At 45.3% G+C, this 23604-nt stretch overlaps 1 protein-coding gene and 1 pseudogene across 1 annotated transcript in view; one reads left to right on the top strand and one right to left on the bottom strand.

Annotated features, from left to right (window-relative positions):
* TNFRSF21 (TNF receptor superfamily member 21) overlaps nt 1–19360 on the bottom strand; it is a 65072-nt gene extending 45712 nt beyond the window's left edge. Inside the window, exons 1-2 of the mRNA XM_059938543.1 lie at nt 18861–19360; nt 63–714 (exon numbers count right to left, since the gene is read on the bottom strand). Coding sequence (XP_059794526.1) covers nt 63–714; nt 18861–18947 — 739 coding nt within the window. The 5' untranslated portion in view covers nt 18948–19360. The remainder of the gene's footprint in view (nt 1–62; nt 715–18860) is intronic.
* A 2716-nt stretch (nt 19361–22076) lies between these two features.
* Nucleotides 22077–23292, top strand: LOC132374631 (CCA tRNA nucleotidyltransferase 1, mitochondrial-like; annotated as a pseudogene).
* The last annotated feature ends 312 nt before the right edge of the window (nt 23293–23604 follow it).

Raw genomic sequence — 23604 nt, 5'->3', positions numbered from 1 at the left:
TCTCAGTACCTCCACGGGGCACAAAGCCTTCCTCACATACATAACTCATGAGGTTAAGTTACCTTTGGGAACATAAGTGGAGGAAGGGACTTCGTGGGATTCCACGTGCTCAGGGCGGGAAAGGCTGATTGTGCCAGGGGAAGGAGGGGTGGTGCTGGAGAGGGGTGGGAGCGTGCCACAGACGTTGTCTGCCTCCTTGGTCCCCAGCCTGATCACCACCAGGTTCTGACTCAGACAGTCTGTGTATGATCTGCATCTCATCACACTGGAAGGCACATCAGAGAAGGTCCCCCGAGCACACTGCTTACACCGTACGTCCTCCATCTCTGTCCCCTTCTTCCGCACCCCCCAACCCACAGGGCACGCCGTGTGGGGGGCGCAGGTACCATTTGACTGGAACATGCCAGGTGGGCAAGTGCATTCTCGGTCAGTCAAGGCAGCACAAGGTAATTTCTCAATCATCGGCCAGGGGCACGGCTGACTACACCCGTGGCATTTCTCAATACCATTCTCGTGTCTGGTAAAGGTCCCCATGGGGCAGCTGCTGCAGACACGCAGGCTTGTGTTGGTACAGTGCTCAGACACATAGGTTCCTGCCGGACACTTGTCACAGGTAAGCACCTGGCCGGTGACACGGTCGACATGGTGGTATTTGCCAATGAGACTTGGGGCCTTCTGTTCCGGCTGAGCCCTGGTGGTACTGAGGAATCCAAGCTGAAAGAAAGAAAAAGCAGGTGGGGGGACAAAAACCAAGAAGGTGTTACACGGGAAGAGGAGGAGAAAGGATGGAAGAGTCCCAACCCCACCATCATCATTCCCATGAAAGGTCTGAGCCGTTCTGTACCCTTTTAACACTGCGGCTGCAACATAACAGAGAGAGAAACAGACCCCAGTTCCGTATGGGGGCCTGACCTCCTGGCTCTGAAGCTTTGGTTTTGTTGCCTGACCTTTGCCTCAGCTTCCTTTTTTTTCCATCTGTAAAATGAAGCTGACAGTACCTCTCGAACTGATTGTAAAATCAATGGAGAATATGAATGTGAAAGCACTTTGGGACTCGTATTAAAAATGCTACACAGAAGTCAAAATCCTAATGCACGAGGAAAATAACTTGCTGAATAGTGTCCTCCTTCTATGACCCAAATGTTGCGTGGCCATTTCTTGATACCAGGACAAGTCAGCTGAGAAGCAGGATGGCAAATATTTGAGCTGCTACTTCCATACATAACAGGGGACCCGGTTGGAGTTAACCAATAGACAAAGGTAAATGTTTTTTGCTTGTATTTTGTAAAACAGAGGCAGGCCCTTGGCATTCTTAACGAGCTTTAAATAATAGAATTAATGCTTTTAGATGCACATCCTGTTTGTTGAGCCTCCGAAGGCCACAGTCAACCTGCAGCCACCTAGGAGCCCAAGCACAAAGCTTGGGGAGGAGGGCAGTCAAGTTCAAAAACAGTATTTAAGAATGTTCCCTATGAAATGTAAAGACAAATTTAGATGATACCGAAAATCTGATGTTAGGGAAAACACCTGAATCGAGAGACACAGTCACTGAGAAAAGTTCAGGAGAACAGGAGCCAGAAAACCTGAGGCTGGTTCTCCCTGATCGAGATCCTTACTTCTCTCCTTGACACAGAGGCAGGGAAACTAAATCAGAGCTTCAGACAAAGACTCGGGCCTCAAACTCAGCATCAGAATTACCTGAGAAGTTTTTTAAAAATCCACATCCCCAGCCCATCACCTGAGATCATGTGGCTCTGCAGTGTGGCCAGGAATCTGTTTTGGTTTGGTATGGTTTGCTTGTTAAGCTTTCCAAGTGATTCTCATCCCCAACTAAGTTTTAGACCCCCTGAACTACGACGGGCCTCCTCGGGCTCTAATCACCTATGATTCTAAGACAGCCCAGTTCCACGGTCAGAGCCCTTCCCTCTGCCTCTCACCCAACCTGGCACTTTTTACTGTTTTAATATTGCTCTTTTTTTAATTATTATTTTTATAACAAAAATAAACATTCTTGTAACAATTTTAATAATTATGAAACAGAGTGAAATGTTTAAGTCTCTGCTCAAATCCACCCATCCCCAGAGAAGCGCACTGTTCATTTTGGCGTGCACCGTTCCAGACCATTTTCTGAGCATTTACACATAAAACACACATACACGCTTTCAGTTGGCCAGTTCAGCTACTTTGGGTTTGGTTTTGGTTTACGTATATAAAGGGGACAGGCCATACCCACCATTCTGTGACTTGCTTTTGTTCACCTTCTAATACTGCATCACTGAAATCGTTCCATGTTTGAACACATAGGTACTTCCTTCTTTATAATGGTCAAGTTCTCTTCAACAGTATGGATATGCCTTTGAACATGCGCATGGCAAAGAATTTAGAGATTCTTCCTTCTGAGGACATGTAGATTGCTTCTCTGTCCATGTGTCAGTGTACACATGCGTCATTCTATAACCCGTATTCGCCTCCTTCCCTTCCCACTCCACGCCCCAGTTTCCCTTTTCTTTCCTTCTCATCCCAAATGACAGCTACAACCATGCTGCTCTCAGTCTTTTGAGAACCCCTGTCTTCAAGGACCAAAGAAGTCTCCATAAAACCCATAACTAGGAACCTCTCACTCCTTCTCCTCTTTATTACTATGAATCTACTAGATACGTATTTTCAGCCTACGAGAGCACCAGACCTGAAATACAAAGAATACCTGGGCAAAGATTTAGAGAACAGAGGACTTGTGTTCTTGTCCGGACTCTGCCTTAAGATCCATTGGACCTGGTTTTACACGCTTGCAAAATTATCAGGTTGGACTAGGTTGTATTCACCTCTAACCTTCAAAGTGTCTGTGATTGTTTACCAAGTTCCACCTTCTCTACGAAGCCTTTACAACCATTCCTAGACACCCAGATTCCAAGCCGACGAGCAAACTCTTCATCGCATTTCCTGTTTCTTCTGTTCATCATGTTGGTGCCTAATGACACATTGCCCTGTAATGTTAGTTGATGGCTTCCTCAGTGTATATATTTATCTTCCCATAATGATTATAAGCAGCTCGAGGCCAGGGTCAACCACGTAGATTGCATTTCCTCCCTTGCTCAACCACCTCAGTGATGAAGGTCATGGAAATGATAAACAAAGCATCCTCTGAGCCAAGGGTCAGCAAACTACCTGCCCCCTGTTCCTGTAAATAAGTGTTATGGGAACCTAGGCATTCGTTCAGCTATTGTCTATGGCTGCTTTCATGCTATTAACAGCAGAGTTGGATAGTTGCAAGAGAGACCATATGGCTGCAACCTTAAAGTATTTACTATCTGGCTCTTTACAGGAAAGAAAAAAAAAAAAAGCCTGCCAATACCTGTGTTCAGCAGTCAAAAGAAATGTCAAAAAATTCAGGGACCAGGAGCTCACTCACAGAAACACTCATACCTCCTCGGAGAGTCTAGCAAAGAGTATGGAGTTCGTGGCTTCCTTTCTTGACACCCATTCCAACTGACACGCCAAATCTGATCCTTCCATCCTCTGCTTAAAATTCTCAATGGCTCCCCCCACATGACTTACGATGGAATGCAAAATCTTTACCAGAGTTAGGACTTCCTCCGAGATGCCGTCCCTGCCCTCCCCTCCCCAACTTAAAACTGGTCTCATATTCTCCCCTCATATACATTTTTTTAGGCTAATAAATGTTTTATTTTTTTTAATTTATTTTATTGAAGTATAGTTGACTTACAGTGTTGTGTTAATTTCTGCTGTCCAGCAAAGTGACTCAGTTATACATATATATACATCCTTTTTCATATTCTTTTCCAGCATGGTTTATCACAGGATATTGAATACAGTTCCCTGTGCTATGCAGTAAGACCTTGTTGTTTATCCATCCCCTCATTCCTGTTTTTCCTATACGACTACCCTTATTTTGTAGTTACACATTCATCTGCTTAGTGTGTCTTCCCCTCTGGACCACAAGCTCCATGAGGATAAGAATAGACTCTCTGTTACATTCTGATGCTCTCCAAGTCCTTGAGGATAGTACCCAATGTGTGGTATAACTGGCAAGGGTTTGTTGGCTAAATGAATGAATGGCTTTGTAGACCATAAGTAATTAGAAGCAGCAAAGTAAAGGGTGGGGATGGAAGAGGTTGCTGGGCCTGAGCATGGATATAAAGGCAAGTGAGAGAAAACCAAAATGCCTCCACCATGTAGCCGTCATCACTCAAAAGAGATAAAGCAGGCTGGCACCCTTTGGTGGAAGGGCAAATAGTTAGTTTCACCTCCAAAGCCCCTGAGGATATCACTCTGTTTTAACAGAACCAAAACTGGTTTATAAGAATTATGCTCTGTGTGGTGCTTAAGAGGACAAGCAAACGTAATGAAGAATTTCAAATATCTCCCCTTCATTTCATAAAAAGATTACACTAACTTGGTGCTTGCAATTATAAGCAGTACAATGAGATTATTCTCCAGAAGTCACCTATGTCCCATCTTAGTTTCAACTTTAGTTATCTGAAAATTTTCATGTACTTAGGACACTTATTTCACCACCAATCATGGTTAAATGAGCAAATATCAGTGTACCACCCCAAACTGTACAGGATATGGGAGCACTATAAATACTTATGAAGTGATTAAAAGGGAAAACCCAAGACAAAGCAAATTTCAAAGGAGGGAAGAGGTAGCTCTAAAATGACCAGCTATAAAGGCCTCCACACTCACCTTGGTGATACACGTCACACCTGTCCTGTTATATCACTTCTACTCTAGGGGCACAGAGATGGACCCAAGAAGCACCAGATGTGCTGATACATGTCAGAATACTGATGCCTATTTCTCTTTAACAATTCTTATCGCATGACGTCATCCTTCAAACAAATGGGGAAAAAATTCCATGCAGTTTATAAGTACAACGTGTTTATGTCATTCTTGTTCCCTATCAAATTCCAATCACTTTTTATGGAAAATGAGCAATTGTTTAACGCTGCCTAAAGCTAGTACATCAGAAGGAATCTCAGCTACTGTGGATACGATAACAAAGAAAAGGGAACCAAGTTATTCCTGAGATGGTGACTATAAGACATACTAATAGATGCTCAAACAGCAAAAGCCTGGCAGGGTAGAGACACCCCCAGAAGTTCTGACCATTTTATTTTCAGCATCACATTAAATTTGTAATCGCAAGACACCGACTGCTGGGAATTCTCTAGACTTGAAGAAAGAAAAAGAATGTACAAAGAGAAAGGCACCAGGGATAAAGCTTCTACAAAGCACAGACAGACCTGTTCTCAGTTGTGTTATATAAATTTGGTTGGCTCTGGCACTGCCTGCTATCCTCTCTGATATAAAAAAGCCTTCTGTTGCTAGGGCAAAAGCAGGGACTGCTGTTAAAGCTGGCAAATCTAGAGAATGCTGAGGCTAGAATGTGCTGACAACAGGACCGGAAGGAGGCAAGCTCAGGGGACACAGGGGAAAAGGGGAAAAAAATGGGCAAGACTGAACTAACCCAGATGCTGTCTTCCCTGGAACCTACAATGCAGAAGGGTGTGTACTCAGCCTTCAGGCCTTGGACCACAGAAACGCATCTCCCTCCATCCATCACGATGGCTAGTTCTATAGGCTAAGACCCCACCTACATGGAGAAGCCAAGTTATAAATAAGACAGTGGTAAAGGTGTAGGGGAAACATGCCTCTGGGCTCACTAAGAATTTATAGAATCCTCATATAAACCAAGGCAAAACTAACACCACCAGCCAGGCCAGCAACTCCAGCCTGAAAGTATAAACAAAACCTAATTTAGCCTGAAGCATCTGAGCAAGCCCAGCTCTACCAGATCCTGATTTGGAGCTGGGGGGGGAGGGGGTAGGGGGTAGGGGGGGTAGGGCATGGAAGTGGTTTGACCTGTGTCTCCATTTCCTCATTAACATAATGGAGATAGGGCTTCCCTGGTGGCGTAGTGGTTGAGAATCTGCCTGCCAATGCAAGGGACACGGGTTCAAGCCCTGGTCTGGGAAGATCCCACATCACGGAGCGGCTAGGCCCGTGAGCCACAGTTGCTGAGCCTGTGCATCTGGAGCCTGTGCTCCGCAATGAGAGGCCGCGATAATGAGAGGCCCGCGCACCGCGATGAAGAGTGGCCCCCGCTTGCCACAACTAGAGAAAGCCCTCGCACAGAAACGAAGACCCAACACAGCCATAAGTAAATAAATAAATAAATAAAAATTTAAAAAAAAAACATAATGGAGATAATAATAATACAATTAAATAATTTTAATAATAATGCAATAAAAATAATACATAGGGTAACAATCCTAGGGTTGTTTTCACAATTAATTGTTACTACACATAAAGCAGGTAGAACACACATGACCCAAGGACGTTCTCCATGAATGTTAGTTATTTTAATCATCACTCCTATTATCATTTTACTCTAGTTGAGCTTCAGTCCCTTGGGATTAGACAACTTTTTAAAACGCCCCAATTAAAACACAAATATCCAATAGAGAACAAACTAGTGGTTACCAGTGGAAAGAGGGAAGGGGGAGAAGCAATATGGGGATGGGGAAAAAGGGTCACTATGGGATTATACGAATACGAATCATGTGTATGAAACTTTTGAAAATTGTAAAGCACTACAGAATTTAAAGAATCTTTCATTCAATAAAAAAATAATAATAATGAATAATACCTGTTTTTTTACAACACTAACTAAAGAATAAACGTGTAGCCTCCTTTTTATTAAAAAACAAAACAAAACACGGGAGTTCCCTGGAGGTCCAGTGGTTAGGACTACATGCTTTCACTGCAGAGGGCATGGGTTCCATCATCCCTAGGTGGGGAACTAAGATCCCACAAGCTGTGTGGTGCGGCCAAAAAAAAAAAAAAAAAAAACACGAAAATATCCGATTCTGGATAAGTGTGTCAAAGACTCTAGATTAAAAAAAGAAAAACTGCAATCCTAAAACACACCCTACTAGGCTAGGAGCCCACACAAAACAAAACATACAGACTGCATGGCAAGGAGGTAAAAGACAAGCAAGGACCAACCGGCGTTTCCAAACAGATTTAGAATATAAACTTACTATACAGCAAATGAGAAAACACAAGAGGAGAAAGGATTTGTTACTAGTAGGTACACTGGAGACAAAGGGAGAAGAAGTTAAGTCAGCACTTTGCAGAGTGAAATTCCCTGATCTTGTCCCACAAGATGTTCACGATTCTAGGGTCTACAACACCGGTGAACAAACTCCGGCTTTTACATTTTCAATAGTTGGGGAAAAAATATCGAAAGAAGAATAAAATTTTGTGACACATGAAAAAAATAATTTGAAATTCAAATTTCAGTGTCCACAAATCAAGCTTACTTGGAACCCAGCCACACCCATTCTTCTGGGCATTGCCTAGGTCCGCTTTCAAAGTACAGAGGCAGAGTTGAGTAGTTTCCATAGAGGTCACATGGTCTACATGGCCGAAAATACTATCTAGCTCTTTATAGATAAAGTTCACCAACCCCTGGTCTAAAAGTTTAGGAGATGCTCCTGATTGGAGCCCTCTCTTGCAGAGGCACAATTAATGGCAGCCTGATGATGGCTCCAAGAGGCCCAGCGGGAGGGCTGCAGAAAATGGTGAAACTTATTTGACCATGAAATCCTTTACTCACACTAGGAGTATGAACATTCTGCAGAACACACTGATGTAGTTCTCACCACCAACATGATGCTGAATTCCAGAAAGGTTAATAAACCCAACATTAAAAAGATCAAATATAAAATTTAAAGTAATAGCAATAGTTGATTTAGCCCATCTGTAAAGAGATCGATGTCTAGAAATAAAGACACAGACGTAGAGAATGGACTTGAGGACACGGGGATGGGGAAGGGTAAGCTGGGACGAAGTGAGAGAGTGGCATGGACTTATATATACTACCAAATGTAAAATAGATAGCTAGTGGGAAGCAGCCAAATAGCACAGGGAGATCAGCTCGGTGCTTTGCGACCACCTAGAAGGGTGGGATAGGGAGGGTGGGAGGGAGACGCAAGAGGGAGGAGATATGTGGATATACGTTTATGTATAGCTGATTCACTTTGTTATAAAGCAGAAACTAACACACCATTGTAAAGCAATTATATTCCAATAAAGATGTTAAAAAAAAAAAAAAGGAGATCAATGTCTGACTGTGAAAACAAAAATCAACAACAAAAAAGAAGATACTCTCAGACACAAAAGACAATACTCTCATTTTCTGATACTCTCAGAAAATAGGTTTAAGAAATTAACTGAGGGAACTCCCTGGCAGTCCAGTGGTTAGGACTCCACACTTTCAATGCCATGGCCTGGGTTCAATCCCTGGTCGGGGAACTAAGATCCTGCAAGCCGCATGGCATGGCTGAAAAAAAAAAAGAAAGAAAAAGAAAAAAGAAAAGAAATTAACAGAAATGTTTGCATTATGAAATATAAAAACATTAAAAGCAGACTGGAAAAATATATGCCATATACAGCTAATAAAAGCTTATAACTGAAAATGTAAAGAATTAATGCAAAGGAGGTTAACACAAATTCCACTCAATAGTTGAGACAGAATAATTACAAGGGAAATTATCCCATGGATAAATTGATGATATCCCTAGCAACTACTGAAATGTAAATTTGCACAGCCAAGGACCTTTACATGTCTATATTAAAGCAGCATAAATAAATTAAAATGAGAAACTTCAATGTTGGCAGGCTTGTGGGGTAGAAGGTACATTTATAGGTTCCTGGTGATGCTCTTAATGAATTTAGTTTTTCTAAAGACAATCTGGCAACACGCAGCACGAGCCATAAAATGGTTCATTCATTTCCTGCGACCCAGCAATTCCACTTTGGGGAATACACTTCAAATGTACCTCACTTTTGGGAACAACCCAAAAGGAAAAAGAGCAACTCGTCTGTACAGAGACAGCTCTATCAGTGCTGCTCGCCTGCAGTAGGAAAACAATGACAATAACCCAAGTGTCCAACAACAGGGGGATGACTCAACACACTGCCAACCAGAGAAGAGGTGGGCTTAAAAACTGGCGGGCATGAAGACTGCACTGACATAAATCACAGCACCTCAAACTCACATCCAAACTTTGGGTGCCCCAATCCCACCCACTCCTTCCCCAGCCTCCCCTTCAAAGGAATCAGACCATCAAAGACTCAACTCAAGAACCGGAGAGTCATGGGATTTCCCTGGCGGTCCAGTGGTTAGGATTCCGAGCTTCCACTGCGGGGGTCACAGTTTCGACCCCTGTGCCCCCCAGGGAACTAAGATCCCACAAGCCACACGGGGCCAGGGAGCCAGCCTTGATGACTGCTTCCTTTTCACTGCACCTGCCCGCTCGTATTTCACCATCAGGAAACTCTCTTCAAACTCTTGCAAATCTAACTGGTAACCCCGCATCTTTACTGCCACCACCCCAGAACCATCATCTTTCCCCTGAACTATGGCAAAAGGTTCCAACTGGCCTCCTGCATCTACGTTCCTCCTTTCCAACCCATTTTCCACAGAACCGCCAGAGTGATCTATTAAAAAAAAAAAATCTAATTAAAGCCATATTATAACCCTGCTTCCCACTGTACTCTGAGTGATATCCTGACATATTTGTATCTTTAAAGATCTTGTACAATTTGGCCTCCGCCCACCTCTTCGACCTCAGTCCGTGCTCCCTCTGCCTCTATTCGCTGAGCACCAACCACAATGGGCTTCTTTCCAGTCTCTGGACATGTAGGCCATTTCCTACCTCTGGGCCCTTCCACGTGCTGCTCCCTCTTACTGGAATATTCACGCTTCTGCTCTTTCAGAAGATTAGTCCTTAAATATCAACCCTTCTGTCTTCCCTGATAAACTATAACCTTCAAGAGGGAGGACCCATTAATAGCCTTTTACTATCACATACCCAAAGTCTAGCAATGCCTGATGTTTAACAGATGCACCATCAATATTTATTAAATGAATGAGAAATATATCCCTGTAAGATCACAGAAAAGTAGCTACATAAAGAAACACAGAGCACAAGCATGTACATATTAGTTTTAGCTGTACATGAATGGTTGTGTAACATCCAAGAATAAGAATGAATTGGGAAGACACATAAAGAGACGTCCACGTCCACTAGGCTCTTCTAGTCTGCCAACTTGCTTAATGTTTACAATGTTCTTTGTTGGGAATTCCCTGGCGGTCCAGTGGTTAGGACTCCGTACTTTCACTGCCGAGGGCCCAGGTTCAATCCCTGGTCACAGAACTAAGATCCCACAAGCGGTGCAACGCGGCTAAAATAAATAAATAAATAAATAAATAAATAAATAAATAAAATGTTCCTTGTTAATAACTCAAATACCCTTGAGATGTAGCTCAAAGTCTTGAGAGATAGATCAAGCTCCCACTACCCTCTAACTTGTCTAGAATGAATGAACAGTTAGTTTACAGCAAAATCCTTCTGGAATTCATTCAACAATCATTTATTGCTTAACTACTATGTGTCAGGGCATTGAGCCAGAAACACAAAGATGAATAGCACATTGTCTGTCGTCAGTAAGAAGCTGAAATGGAGTAACGCTGGCCCTGAGCATTCCATATGGGGAGGGAAGCATACACAAATCTCGTCCGATTTGCTATTTCTCCTGGACCAGGTACACAAGATTTCAACCAAAGAGAGAAGAGCCATAGACTTCCAGAAGTAAAGGAAGAGCAAGGAGTGACTAACGACCAGTTAGATTATTCTGGGAACCTGTCACCATTTGCCTTTGAGTATTTTTCCCCCTTCCCATCCTCCTGCCTCTCTTAATCCTGGTTATGCTGAACTGGCCATACCTAAGTTGATAACAGATTATGGTCTTGTCTCTAAAGGGTTCTTTGGGAAACCAGAATGCTAACCTCTTTCCTGGAACCAATGATAACATTTCTTCTCACCTTATGCCTTTCTTTAGTCTACTCGGCACCTACAATCTATGAAAACCTTGCTTAGGAGAGCACTACAAGCGTGATAAACCACACACAAACACATCACATACAAGACCATGCAAATCATGGAGCCCAACCAGTTTCTAAGAGACCTGAAATGAAAAGTTAACAAAGAAAATACTAATAACAGATGAGGCAAACCCATGCACTGATCCTATACAAATAATCAGGCTGGCAGCAGAGAAAACACCCCAAGAGGTCCTCAAGTTCTCAGGATGAGTTGAAACTGCCGTGCTAAGCAGAGCCCATGTCATACTGTTACTCACTAAGCAAATATTTTTCAAAATGACCCAAGGAGCAGGAAAGCAAAGCGTCTATTCCCTATTTATAACATTTCAATTTGCAAGAGTATCTTTCCATCTTAACCATGGCACCATTCTTCGTCAGAATCACACCATAGGAAAATGCTTGCCAATAGCTCCATGCCCTCCCCTTTCAATACACACACACACACACAGGTTGCTCTTACTTTATAATCAGCCCTTTTGGCTAAACTTCCAAATGCCATCGTGGAGCAGAACTGTTCCCCCAGTGGAAAGAGAATGTTCGACTCTCAGGTAAAAGCATTCCTTTAACGGGAAACAAAATTCCAGTAAATTAAGGTTACTTGTGCCCTACCCACATCTTGGCAGAAAGAGCAGTGTGTAGGAAGCCAGGTTGGCCTAGATCTGAATTCTCTCTCTGGCAGTTGACAATTGCTTGACCATAACTTCTCCTAAGCCTCATTTCCTATAAAATGGGGCTAATGCTACTACCTCATGGACTTGAAGGTCTTATTGAGATCATTTGTAGAAGGTATTCAACACAATGTCAATGGTACATGCTCAATAAATAGAAGTTTAACAATACCAACATCGATGATTCATATTAAGAGCCATTACTATTCCTTCCCTCCGGGCTGTCAGGGCCAAAGCCCTCTTGAAGCCGCCGCTGCTCATTTGATTCCAGAACCCATGAACTCACTCCTTTCCTTTCTCCTAAATCCATTCAACTCAGGCTCCTTCTCCCAAAACAGATTAGCAAATGGCTCCAAGAACTAGAGCCACCAAGCAGTCCTGGTGGCAAAAGAGCAAATGGAAAATTGTATCGGGACTTCCCTGGTGGCGCAGTGGTTAAGAATCCGCCTGCCAACGCAGGGGACACAGGTTCGAGTCCTGGTCCGGGAAAATCCCACATGCTGCGGAGCAACTAAGCCCGCGTGCCACAACTACTGAGCCTACACTCTAGAGTCCATGAGCCACAAGTACTGAGCTCACGTGCCACAACTACTGAAGCCCATGCGCCTAGAGCCCGTGCTCCGCAAGAAGAGAAGCCACCGCAATGAGAAGCCCGCACACCACCACAAAGAGTAGCCCCCACTCACCGCAACCAGAGAAAGCCCACGCACAGCAACGAAGACCCAACGCAGCCAAAAATAAATAAATTAAATAAATAAATTTAAAAAAAAATTATATCAATATCAGCTCGAGCCTTGCTGTGACTTCGTTTATGAAGCCCCCTCTTTTTTATTTTATTTTTTTTTTAACTTTTTGGCCACGTCTTGTGGCATGCAGGATCTTAGTTCCCTCACCAGGGATCAAACCCATGCCCCCTGCAACGGAAGTGCAGAGTCTTAATCACTGGACCACCAGGGAAGTCCCAGAAGCCCCCTCTTTTTTAAATTTGGTTTTGTTTTTTTCGTTTAGAACAAAGCCTTGGACAAAATTTTCAGATATTCTCAAGAGAAGATGGGGCTAGAGCACACTGCCCTGACTCCCCCCCCATGTCCTGCCCAATCCCACCCCTGCTTGAGGACCCCCTGAGCACAACTGTCCCACCACTGCAAGCATCCATCATCTCCAAGGCCAGGGTGCTGACATGTGGAAAAACTCCAGAGAGCCAGAATCCAGGAGAATGGACCGTTCCTGGAGGCCTTCAGCAGCTCTTACGAAGAGTGAGATCACCACTGCTTTCAAGCAACGGCCTAAACATCCATGGGCGCCAGGTTTCTACAGCTCTCGTGAGCGTTCAGCAGACACTTAAACATCTGCCAGGTTCCTCCCTACTTATAATCCCTGCCTGGCTCCTCTCCGCTTGGACTCAGGCTGGAAATGGGAGGTGGCAGAGTAGCCAGGTGGCAGCACACAAGCCAATTTAGGATGCCTGTTTACTTTTTGGTATTTGACAAATACAAACACTGGGGCAAGGCCAGTATTTATTCACGATCTCACCCCGCTCCTAAAGAATCGAAGCTCAGCAGCTGCTATCCCAGCAACAATAATGCCCAGTGTCCCGCTAACGCTAAATGGGGATTCAATTTGGGGACCAGGTTAACTCCTATTACGGCTTCCGTTTTCATTCTGTCAAACACACATATCTGCGCCTAATGCTCCAGACTGCATCCGCTCCAAATGGTCATCGGGCACATGCCCAAAGACGATGATGAGAGACTCTTGCCACCGAAGAGAAGCACCTGAGTTTTCCAGGAAGTTGCCGGATGACCTGGCATGACCGGAGTTTGCCAGGTCTGCTTGGGGGAAGAGGGCCAGCAGAGTTAGTGCTTACTGGAAAAAAAGGCATGGCAGTTGACAGAAAGAAAAGTCACTCAATTCACACTGGCCCCTGAATAATCTGATGATGCATCTGACCATTTCCCATCACGCGCACACACACACACACACACACACACACACACACAATTAATAAAGTTTACTTGAGCCAATTATAGTTTGAATGCTTTATAAAGGGCCGGCTGAGTACAAAACCAATTTGCAACTTCTCTATGGAATCTCCGAAGAGACATTACCTCTCATCCTCACAGATGGAGTCAAGTGTAAGGTGAAATGTGATGTCTTCTGATCTACAAGCAGACTGAGCCTACGCTCGGTAGGGGTACACAGAGCACCTGCTGGAGCCAGCGCAAGCCCACGCCCACTCACCCCATCCACCTGGAGAAAGGGGCCTTCTGCAAACGGTGCTGGAAAAGACGGCCTTAACTGTGCTAACCACAGCCAGCTTGAAAGACTCTGTCCAAACTTAGCCACACTAAAATATGTAATCTAGCCGGTTGGTGGACCTATGCCGATTTAGTCCCGTGTACTTTCTCAACTTAAGGTAGCATGCATTCCATGACAAGGAATCGTTTTCTTGCTGATTTGGTGCACCTGTGTATTTTCTTTACACGGTAGGTTAGTTTATTTGTTTCAGACTGGGCCTGAGACAGATTCAGCCATATGCCTTTAGAAACAGTTGAGATGAGAATTCAGATGAGAAAGCTCGATCCCATTCTATACATTTTGACAACAGGGATGGGAGATTCACGGGGTACATGAGAAACCCTGCCTTCCGGGACAGGTCTGCATTCCCTACTCTTCTGAGTCATAAGTCACTTTCCCTACCAAGGCTAGTAGATATGATTCTGAGAGTAGGAAGACGTTTCTTCTTCTGACTTTCAGACTAAAAGCCAAAATTATTTCAAGTAGTTTAAAGACGTTAACATCTATCACATTTTGTGTATTACTTTGAGTATAGTACATTCATCCACTGATTCTTTCTGAACGCGTGAAACCCAACCAGCACTGTTGATAGCCATGTACGTTTATACACCATATAAATTGCGCCTGAGGGGCAAGATCCAAATCCTAATTCATCCCCGGGCTCCCACAGTGCCTCTCACAGTAAGCGCTCAATGTAGGTTTGTCAACATGAAAAAATAATTTGCTTCCCCAATCCAGACTCTTTTTACCCCTCCAGTTTTCTCTTCCGGTTTTCACACTCTAGGATTGTGGAGTTCAAGTACATAAAAAAGAGAAAATCTTTTGGATATAACATCAGCTCTAATTTAAAGTTCTCCTTGAACTTGTCACTAAGTCCATCCAGGACTTCAGCTCCAGCCAGCTACTCCACACCGACCTAGTCAAATAGCCAAAGTCAAATGCCAAGATACGAGATAATTAACTTTGATAAGCAAAGGTCAGGAGATGGCATTAAGCTAGACATCTAGTCTCAAAGACAGTGACAAACACCATACTTGGAACTTTCTAGACTAGCACAGCCGAAGGATCTTACAGCAACTGTCCTATCTGGAATTCATAATCTGTGCAGATTAGTGGTTTCTAAAATGTCAGACCTCATTCCCTTATCAATTACGGCTCCCTTCTTCTGACTGTCCCACTGCCAATATTCTATCTGTCCAGTCAAAGCAACTCCCTGACGGCAAGAGACATCTTTGAGTGTGTTGTGTCATACTGGGCAAGCCCTTCTAGGGCATTCCTTAACATTGGCACAAACCTTAGGTCTCATTTATCTGCTCTCCAGACTTTTGGCCTGAAACACGCAATATTGTTTTTTTGTCTTTTGGTTTTTTTAAAATATATTTTATTTATTTATTTTTGGCTGCATTGGGTCTTCGTTGCTGCGCGTGGGCTCTCTCCAGCTGCGGCGAGCGGGAGCCACTCTTCGCTGAGGTGCAGGGGCCCCTCATCGCGGTGGCCTCTCCTGTTGTGGAGCATGGGCTCCAGGTGTGTGGGCTTCAGCAGTTGTGGCACACAGGCTCAGTAGTTGTGGCGCACGGGCTTAGTTGCTCCGTGGCATGTGGGATCTTCCTGGACCAGGGCTCGAACCCATGTCCCCTGCATTGGCAGGCGGATTCTCAACCACTGTGCCACAAGGGAAGCCCGGAAACACGCAATATTTTGCCTTTCAGTGTGTGGTTCAGTTTCCAATATCACACAGACATCTCAACGTATCAGAAACAGGGGCTTTCAGACTTCCCTGGTGGTGTGGCCATGTGGTGTGGCCAAAAAAAAGCCACGTGGTGTGGCCAAAAAAAAACCAACAACAAAAATAAACGCATCAGAAACAGAAGTGCAAGCAGTGAAAATACTCTCCTCCAAAGGCACTCATGTAATTCTCATCAATGTCCTGCAACAACCCAAACCACCAGCCTCAACTCTCCCCCAGTGAGCCTTCTCTCTTATTACGTTTCATCATCAGGCAATCTGGAGTTGTGAAACCCGCAGAGTGGCACAGGAGGGAGGCGTGAGGCGGGAGAGGGAGTCAGGTTGTCCTGGGTCCCAGTCCCAGTGCCATCAACCCTTGGGAGCTGGGTGGCCCAGGACAATCAGTGAAGTTTTTGCAGCCTCCATTTTCCCAACTGTAAAATGGAAATCATCCCACCTGCTTCAGAGATGTTGGGAGTAAGAGAGATACTCTCTCTAAAGCACCTGACACATACGATAATAACAATCATATTATATGTTATATATATACATATTATATATTATATAAAGATTTTTTTAAAGCTTATAGTAAGTTCTCTTTCAGTTAGCCTGTCATCACAAGAAAGAAATAGTCAAAAATGATGACAATAACAAATACTGTCACCCAAAAAAGGAGATATTTGAAAGAAGAGGAGTGATGGAAAGCCCTAATAAAAAGACATTTTATTGGGTTTATTATTTTTGAAGCTCACGGCAATGAATGGGTAGGGCATTATCTCCCCACTGGCCCCGGTAGTGTTCTGAGCGTGCTTCCGTGTCTACCTGAGCTCCAGTACCTGGAGTCTGTCACTTTCACATGGCCAAGAATCCCAGTGGGATAAAGAATCCTTATAACAATGTCATGAGGTCATCATTTTTTTTTTTTTTTTGGCTGTGACTTGCAGCATGCGAGATCTTAGTTCCCTGACCAGGGATTGAACCCGTGCCCCCTGTATTGGGAGCGTGGAGTCTTAACCACTAGACAGCCAGGGAAGTCCCATGAGATCACCATTTTATACACTAACAATGCCTGGGCTGAGGACTGGAGCTTGCAGAGCGGGAATGGGAAAAATAAAAGACATTGCCTCCCCACCCTGGTGACCCCTGGTCCACCCTGTCAGTTTCCCTTCAGGACAAAGGGGTCAACTCTAGGCCACTCCATGAACTGAAGTGGAACCTTTCTATCATAATTAGCAGAAGAATAAGGACTCTTTATTTTAGTTAATATCTCGAGATTGCTTCTAAACTCCACTGTAAATTTCATTTTTTTTTTTAAAGACAGCCAAACTTACATTCTCAAGTCTTCAGTTGCAAACCCAGTGCACAATTTTTAGGTCAACCGGACTTAATGATTTCGGAAAAGGAGCTGGGCTCTTTCTCCGGAGGTTAAAGCAAGCTGCACTTTGATTACATTCTGACCTTACTTTAAGCATCTCATGCAGAAATGGAAAGTCAATGAAATAGTGCACTGACTTAAGACTTAATCCAGAAATGGGGAGCATAATGATCAGATGTGTTGGAGGGATTGGAGAGGCATGTAGTGGGGTGGCACGTAGCGGGGTACAGTAGTAGATCTAAGGCTGACAAGGAGGCAGCTGAAGGATGGACCTACTTCACCTTAGGGTCAACGTTCCCTGGGCCTTCGATGGGTTTCTCTCCACACCAAGACTGTCCAATCCAGGTTCACTGCTTTACGAGACCCTCCCCCTCTACTACTCATCATCCACCACCCTTGTGTCAAGGATAAAAATCTTGACTTCGCCATTTCTATAAAATGGGCAGAAAAGGGTCTTTGAAGGAAGACTGGGACTTGCCTCATTATAAATGCTAACAGCACCAAACTTTTCTTTAGTCTCTCTCTTCCCCTTTAAAACACACCCTCACACAGGGAACCAGAGTGTCTGTAGGATGAATTCCCAGGCCATAGCAACTGCAATGCCCTGGGATCTAAGAGATCTTGGCTGGCCAGGCATTAAGCCCTTTTCGGGAAGGAGACAGCAAGCCTGCCTTTCCCTGACACAGCCCTGCCATGAAAATAGGCTCTTGTTTTTTGTTTTTGTTCGGTCTTTAGCTAAGAATCTCCATCCTCCTTGCGGAGACAAAAAGATATGCACAGGAAGCTTACGGTGGCTTGGGTTTGATCTTAAATCAATGTTCTTCCCCCTAACTCATCCCATCCCCCTTAACATTTGCAAAGAAGGGGAAGGCTTCTGGGGAAGTTGGGGATAAGTTTTGGGTCAAAGGTGCTTTCAGGCTCTGACCAGATTACTGATGGAGAGGACTACCTACAGGGCACGCCCTGGAGCTGAAAGCAGACCGAGTGCAGAAGGAGGAAGCTGCCTCACCCTGCAGGCTCACCTGCCCGGCCACAGGTAAGCGAGGGATAGGAAAGACTGGAGAAAATTCAGCTTCCTTTATGGAGAGCTCTCTCCCCCTCCCCCCACACAAGTGCCAACGCGCTGGCTGCCTGGCTGCGAGCCGGCGCTTTGGAGGCGCCTGAGAGCGGGTCTCAGGGTTCTTCTTTGGGCGTGCCGAAACCGGGACCCACCCAGCCAAGGCGGGGAGGTGGGGGAGGGGCGAGGCGCCCGCGCGGAAGGCTAGGCGCGGATGCACGCGGCGGTCTCGGGAGCCGGCGCGCACAGGTCCCGCGCTCTCCCACTGCGGTAGCATCCCGACATGACACTGCGGCTGCAACAAAGCGGCGGCCGCCGCCAGCCTCGGCGCCCACCCCGCGGCCCCAGCCCCACTCCACGCGGCGGGGACAGCGGCCGGTGGCCGTGGGGGTGCGTGGAGGGGGTGGAGGACCCCGGAGGGGCAGAGGAGGGGGAGAAGCCCTGAAATGCGCAGGAAGCCCGGTGGCCACCTCCCGCACCTCGCCCGGAGCAGCCAGACTGCAAGGAAAACAATTCGCCTTCATGCCGGAGTCCCGGCTGAGCCCTACTGCTCCCCCAAATGACCCGATCCGAGCCCTCCGCTGTGTTGCCTTCCCTCGGTCGCAAACCTCCCGACCCAGCCGGCCGGACCCCAGCCCCCCGCAGCCCCGGCCCGGGGACCCGCCCGGCTCCCGGAGCGCGGTGCCTTCTGCTCCCGCGCGGCCGCCGCCCCCGGCTCCCCCCCAACCCCCTCCGCCCCCAGCAACCCCGACGTCTCACCAGGAAAAGGGAGCCCGCGATCATCGTGGCTCCGGCGATGCGGCTGCAGGAGGCCGGGGCGGTGCTGCTGCTCGCGGAGATCCCCATGGCTGAGCCCGGGGCTCGCAGGGCGCCCGGGGCGCGTGGCCCCCCGGCAGCTGGAATCAGCGGCTGCTTCTGCCCAGCGCCGCATCCACCGCCGCCTCCCGAGCCGGGAGCCCATCTACCTCCAACACCCCATGTGCACTGCGGCAGCCGGACAGCCCGACAGAGGAGGGAGGCGGCGAGGGAGGCTCCGGGGGCGCTCAGCACCTGCCCAGCTGCGCGGCTGCCCGGGCGGGGAGAAGCAGCCGCGGCTGCAACCCGCGCCTCCCCGTGCTCTCCTCCGACAGCGGCTGCGGAGAACCAGGGAGGAGGGCTGGGCGCGAGAGAGCGAAGGAACAACTTCCCATAGCGAAGCCTCCAGCCGCTGCCAACCACCCTCCTCCGCTGCCCAGACCGGCCGGCGAGGGAATGAGTCGGGTGGCCGCCGGGCGCGGGGACACACGTGGTGGTGCTGAAGGGGCGGGGAATCGGCCCTTTGTGATGTCACCGCGAAGGAGGCCGGCTCTTTGTGCGATCAGAAGTGGGAAGGCGGTCCAGGAGGAGCGAGGAGGGAGAAGATGCCGCCTGGCGTTCGCCGAAGAAATTGCAGCTGCTTATTGACCCGGGGAAAACTTTGCGAAGGTATGCACACCCTTGACCCAAATTTACTTCCTTTTTCTAAGATGATTCTCAGTAAATTATTTTCCGCGACAGACGCCTTTCTGTTGCTTCTGGCTCAATGATTAAGGACAGCAAACGACCATAAAGCATTAGATCAACTGTATGCCATAAAGAGACCAGCAACTTGGTTCTCAAACGTAGCTGCGCTTTAGAATCAGCTGGAGAGTTTAAAACATACGCGTTGATGCCTGCCTGGTCCTACCCCAGAGATTCTGCTTTACTTGGAACAGGATGTGGCCTGGGCATTGGGATTTTTTTCAGTTCTCCAGGTGATATGAGGAGATTATGGGGCAAAGTTTGAAATCCTCTGGGCTAATGAATGCAGTTAAGGAAATCCAGACTAAAGAATTCCAAACCCGGAGTCCGCGGAAGCTGGGTCCGTGGATGGTCTTCCAGAGGTCTTGGAAATCCTTGAAATACGTCGGCCGGTGCATTTTCCTAAATAAAGGATCCAAAGTTTTGAATCAGACTATCACAGAGATAAGAAACACCCTTCCCCTCAAAAAAAGTGTTAAAAATTTTTGAGTTGAGTTCCAAATGCCTTTGTGGGATGTGAGTGGGTACAGAGGGAGGTAATATTCTGCCTCAGAAGTAAGAGCAACCGGAGCATTCCCTTGGTTGGTTGGCATCTCCTGCGTTTCTCAGTGTGAGAGAGGACCTGGCCTCCCTTTCTTTGTCTCTCCTGGGGGGAGGCAGAGTCTCCTGAGAGTGGCCACCATTTCTGGTACAGTGTCCATCCTCTAGGTTCTGCCAGCACAGGGCACACTATATTGAAATTACCTCTTTGGCCATCTGGCTCATACCACTCATTTGTGAACCCTATGGTACTGGGCTTCTTCTAGCTTTCCCTGACCCCTTCTACTTCAAGATAACACACTTTCTCAATTATCTGCTTCAAGACTCAATACAGTACTCCTGAAGGTAACTTACCAAGGCAGAGGTGCCAGCTATTTATTTTCTTATTAAAATATTGTGCTTTGGCCTTTGTCCTATGCACACTTGGAAGATGCTAAAAATTAATCTGAGGATTAATTCCAATCTGTTCTTTCAAACATCTGTCAGTAAAGAAAAGGGTTGTCCATAAATATTGGAGCAGGCAGAGCCAAAATATGTAACCTCTGGTGAAAGTCAAAGAAGTTCTAGAAAACATTACCACTAAATATGGAGTTTGGGGGAAAGGATTATGTTTGGACTTGAATTTCTCTAGCTAGTTCCAGAAGTTCAAAAGAGGGAGGGACATGCATTGTGCCTCCATAGATAACAGCTTCAATTATTTCTTCAAAAATTCAAATGACTGGTCAGTACCATCATAAGTCTTGTTTGGGAAATTCCCTGGCAGTCCAATGGTTAGGACTTGGTGCTTTCACTGCAGGGGCCCGGGTTCGATCCCTGGTCGGGGAACTAAGATCCTACAAACCCCGTGGAGTGCCCTCCCCAAAAAGTCTTATTTAAAAGAAGTTGCATAGGTGTAAAAAAATAAATAAATAAGAGAGCAGTTGTTTGTTAGTCCATTTAACTCCTTCCATCCAAACTTACATTTCTCAAAGTAGATTCTGATTGATTCACTCCATGAAGTCCAGCAAATTTAGAGTTTAGAGTTTGGGTTCCTATGTTGAAGTCCTTTCTCAACTGTCTGTCTTCCTGAAATCTGAAAGAAATCTGAATTGTGCTTCCAGTGCTTTCAAATTTCATCATTTCACATAAATCTGAAATCGAACATCCACTTTGAGAGATGAAAAATTCCCTCAATCCTGTTTACTACTAACATTTAAATAATTGTCCCCCTATATGAGTGATAGATTGTGAATAGTTAGAATCTCAATAGAGTGTGAAACTTTTATTACTTTGAATTAAAATATATAAATGCTTTTCATTTCACTTTGTAAAACTTCTTCAACAACTGTTGATTAACTCATTGCCACATTTTCAGAATGGTCACTTAGTCATGTGTATTTTCTGGGAAAGGACAGAAATTCAATAACGCATAAGGATTACCTCTGCCCTATCTTTGCCGTAAAATCACCCTTCAACCCCCATCTCCTCGCACACATAGCGGCTTCGGGATTTTTCTATTTTTGCCAGTGCTGCCCAGTTCTCCTTGTTTCCCAGCCTCAAAATCATTGTTAATTCCTTCCTCTCCCTTAATCCATTTCCAGTCAATCTGCTTTTTCTATCCTCTTGTTTCCATTTTCAGTCTTTCCATTTCTCTGATTATCTATCTGGACACCAGAGAAATCACCAAAATTCCATCTTGCCTTGAGTTTTGCCTTATTTTTTAATTTATCCTGCACATGTTTGACAATTCTAGTAAAATTTCAATTGTTAAGAATGTAAGTACGAAGTGCGTGCGGCGAGGACGGCGCAGCGGGACCCATGTGTGGTTGGTGACTTTCTCCCCAGAAGCTGAGGTGCCTGGATTCCTGACGCAGGCAGTTACTGAGCTGCAGCTGGACGACACTGTGTCTTCTGAAGCACTCTCTGTTTATGATGAAGTTGCAGTCTCCAGAATTCCAGTCACTTGTCACAGAAGGCTTGAAGAGTCTGACAGAATTATTCGTCAAAGAAAATCATGAACTAAGAAAAGCAGGAAGAGCAGTGAGGGATTTATTAAGTGGAGTAAAGCCGCAGGATGTGGGTTTTGTAACCCTTGCTCAAATGAAGGAGCTGTTTCAGTCGGTTGACATTCAGCATTCGTATGATCAACAACAAAGGGAAAAAGCACGGGACGATCACCGTCAGGCTTCATGAAGAGAATTTTAAGTTACTACAGATTGACGTTGCCGCTGAGGGAAGACATGCTGAGGTCGAGTTCACAACTGGCAGAAAGATGCCAAACGCAGAGATCTCACTATAAATTCTATGTTTTTAGGTTTTGATGGTACTTTATTTGACTACTTTAATGGTTATGAAGATTTAAAAAATAAGAAAGTTAGATTTGTTGGACAAGCTAGAGGATAAAAAAAAAGATTATCTTTGATTTAAGATATTTCAGGTTTTATGGGAAAATTGTAGACACACCTGGTGACCACGATCCTGAGACTTTGGAAGCAATTGCAGAAAATGCAAAAGGCTTGGCTGGAATATCAGGAGAGAGGATTTGGGTGGACCTGAAAAAAATTTTTACTGGTAAGCATGTAAATCATTTGATTCACCTCATCTGTGATCTTGGTGTGGCTCCTTTCATAGGCTTATCTGCTAGTGCAAGTTTAGAAGAATTTAACAAAGTCAGTAAAAGTGTTGAAGGTTTTTCACCAAAGCCAATGACTCTCTTGACCTCATTGTTCAAAGTACAGGATGACGTCACAAAATTGGATCGGAGTTTGAAGATTTCAAAAAAAGAGAAGAATCTTGGTTTATTTATAGTTAAAAACAGGAAAGATTTAATTAAAGCAACAGATAGTTCAGAACCATTGAAACCCTATCAAGACTTCATTATAGATTCTAGAGAATCTGATGCAACTGCTCGTGTGTGTGAACTCCTCAAGCACCAAGGAGAGCACGGTCTTCTGAAGGAGATGCAGCAGTGTCCATCCCTCCATTTCCTATCAGTGGCCATGACATCAGAAAAGTGGGCATTTCTTCCGGAAAAGAAATTGGAGCTCTCTTACAGCAGTTGCGAGAACAGTGGAAGAAAAATGGTTACCAAATGGAAAAAGATGAACTGCTAAGTTACATAAGGAAGACCTAAGATTGATGAGAGCTGGCTACTAAAAAGCAGAAAATTTTTGCCAGTCATAGCATCTTTGTGTGCTACGGGCAAATAGCAATATTGGACCTTGATAAAACAGTTTTGAAAAGCGTATTTCTATTAAAGCCCTGCTAAGAGGAAGTGTGACAAACAAACCCTCAGTATATTAACAGAGGCTATGTTGCAAGAAAAGGAGCCTCAGAAACGACTGCACACAGGTCAGTAATTAAATGTATTATAAAATAATCCACTGAAATATTTAAGTACTATTAAGATATATATTTGGACCCAACAGTGTAGAATTCCTACTCT

This window comes from Balaenoptera ricei, chromosome 11 (genome assembly GCF_028023285.1).
Source record: "Balaenoptera ricei isolate mBalRic1 chromosome 11, mBalRic1.hap2, whole genome shotgun sequence".
Lineage (NCBI taxonomy): Eukaryota > Metazoa > Chordata > Mammalia > Artiodactyla > Balaenopteridae > Balaenoptera > Balaenoptera ricei.
Note: the sequence above shows the minus strand (reverse complement) of the source record. Positions and strands in the feature narration are given on the sequence as shown.